This window comes from Corvus brachyrhynchos, unplaced genomic scaffold (genome assembly GCF_000691975.1).
Source record: "Corvus brachyrhynchos isolate BGI_N302 unplaced genomic scaffold, ASM69197v1 scaffold119, whole genome shotgun sequence".
In the NCBI taxonomy this organism is placed as follows: Eukaryota; Metazoa; Chordata; class Aves; order Passeriformes; family Corvidae; genus Corvus; species Corvus brachyrhynchos.
Window position 1 is genome coordinate 827145 of NW_008240054.1, and position 1042 is coordinate 828186.

Here is a 1042-nt window from a genome sequence, read left to right on the forward strand (position 1 = left end):
TAACCAACCAGGCCCCCGGCGCCCTTGCGCGGCGGGCTGCCTGACCGCTGGCACCGCCGGGCACCGTACAGATGGACACCCCTACGGCCGGGACAGGCACACACACACAGACACACTGCTGCGTCCAGGACAGACAGACAGACGGACACACCCGGCCATGTGCTCCCGGCACGCAGAGCACGCCCCACCCACCCCCGGAACATTTGCATAATGGGCGGCGCTTGTCCCTCACCGTGCATTTGCATGCGGGCTCATTTGCATGGGGGGCACCAGGCTCCTCTGCCCAGCGCGCCCGGCCCCCCCTCCCCGCCACCACTGGAGACCGTCTGGTTTTTTGTAAAAAATGGTTTATGGGTTCCATTTTTGTATAAAACACAGGGGCAGCCAAGCCCCTCACCCACCCCCGGCTGCCGCCCCACGGCCCACGGTGTGTCCTACTCAGAATCTAAACCCATCCCAATGTTTCCTCTACAGTCAATCCTCTATGCTCTTCCTTTGAACTTTTCTTTAAAAAAAACTCCTCGTATCCCCGAGATGTTCCTGTGCCCAGGTACAGTACGATGACGGGGGGGGATCCGGTGCCGCACTCCTTCTACGCCGTTTTCTGTTGTCCCTTCTTTCCAATCAGGGACTTGTGGATGTGGGGAATGACACCTGCAGAGAGGAAGGGAGAATTCTTGTCAAGTCACTGGTAGAATTCTCAAGAAACTCCAAAAAATCCTAAATTCCCTTTTTTTGTGAAAATCCAGTGTGAACGTCAAGTGGATCCCCCTCGGTCTGAATCCAGGGAAGCAGCAAGCCCATGCCTTTATGCCAACTGCCAAATCCCTATTCGGTTTCTCATACTTCCCCGTCTTGCTAAATTCCCTCCCCAGGATGGAAACATGGGAATGACGCCCACCTCCACCAGCAATGGTGGCTTTGATCAGGGAGTCCAACTCCTCATCACCGCGGATCGCCAGCTGCAGGTGCCGGGGCGTGATCCGCTTGACTTTGAGATCCTTGGAAGCGTTCCCGGCCAGCTCCAGCACCTGCAGGACCG

General features: G+C 57.1%; 1 protein-coding gene across 1 annotated transcript in view; it reads right to left on the reverse strand.

Moving 5' to 3' along the window:
- Positions 1-329: 329 nt before the first annotated feature.
- LOC103622638 (histone H2A.V) overlaps positions 330-1042 on the reverse strand; it is a gene marked incomplete at its 5' end in the record, with an annotated part of 1514 nt that continues 801 nt past the window's right edge. Inside the window, 2 exons of the mRNA XM_008641618.2 lie at positions 330-654; positions 902-1039. Coding sequence (XP_008639840.2) covers positions 593-654; positions 902-1039 — 200 coding nt within the window. The remainder of the gene's footprint in view (positions 655-901; positions 1040-1042) is intronic.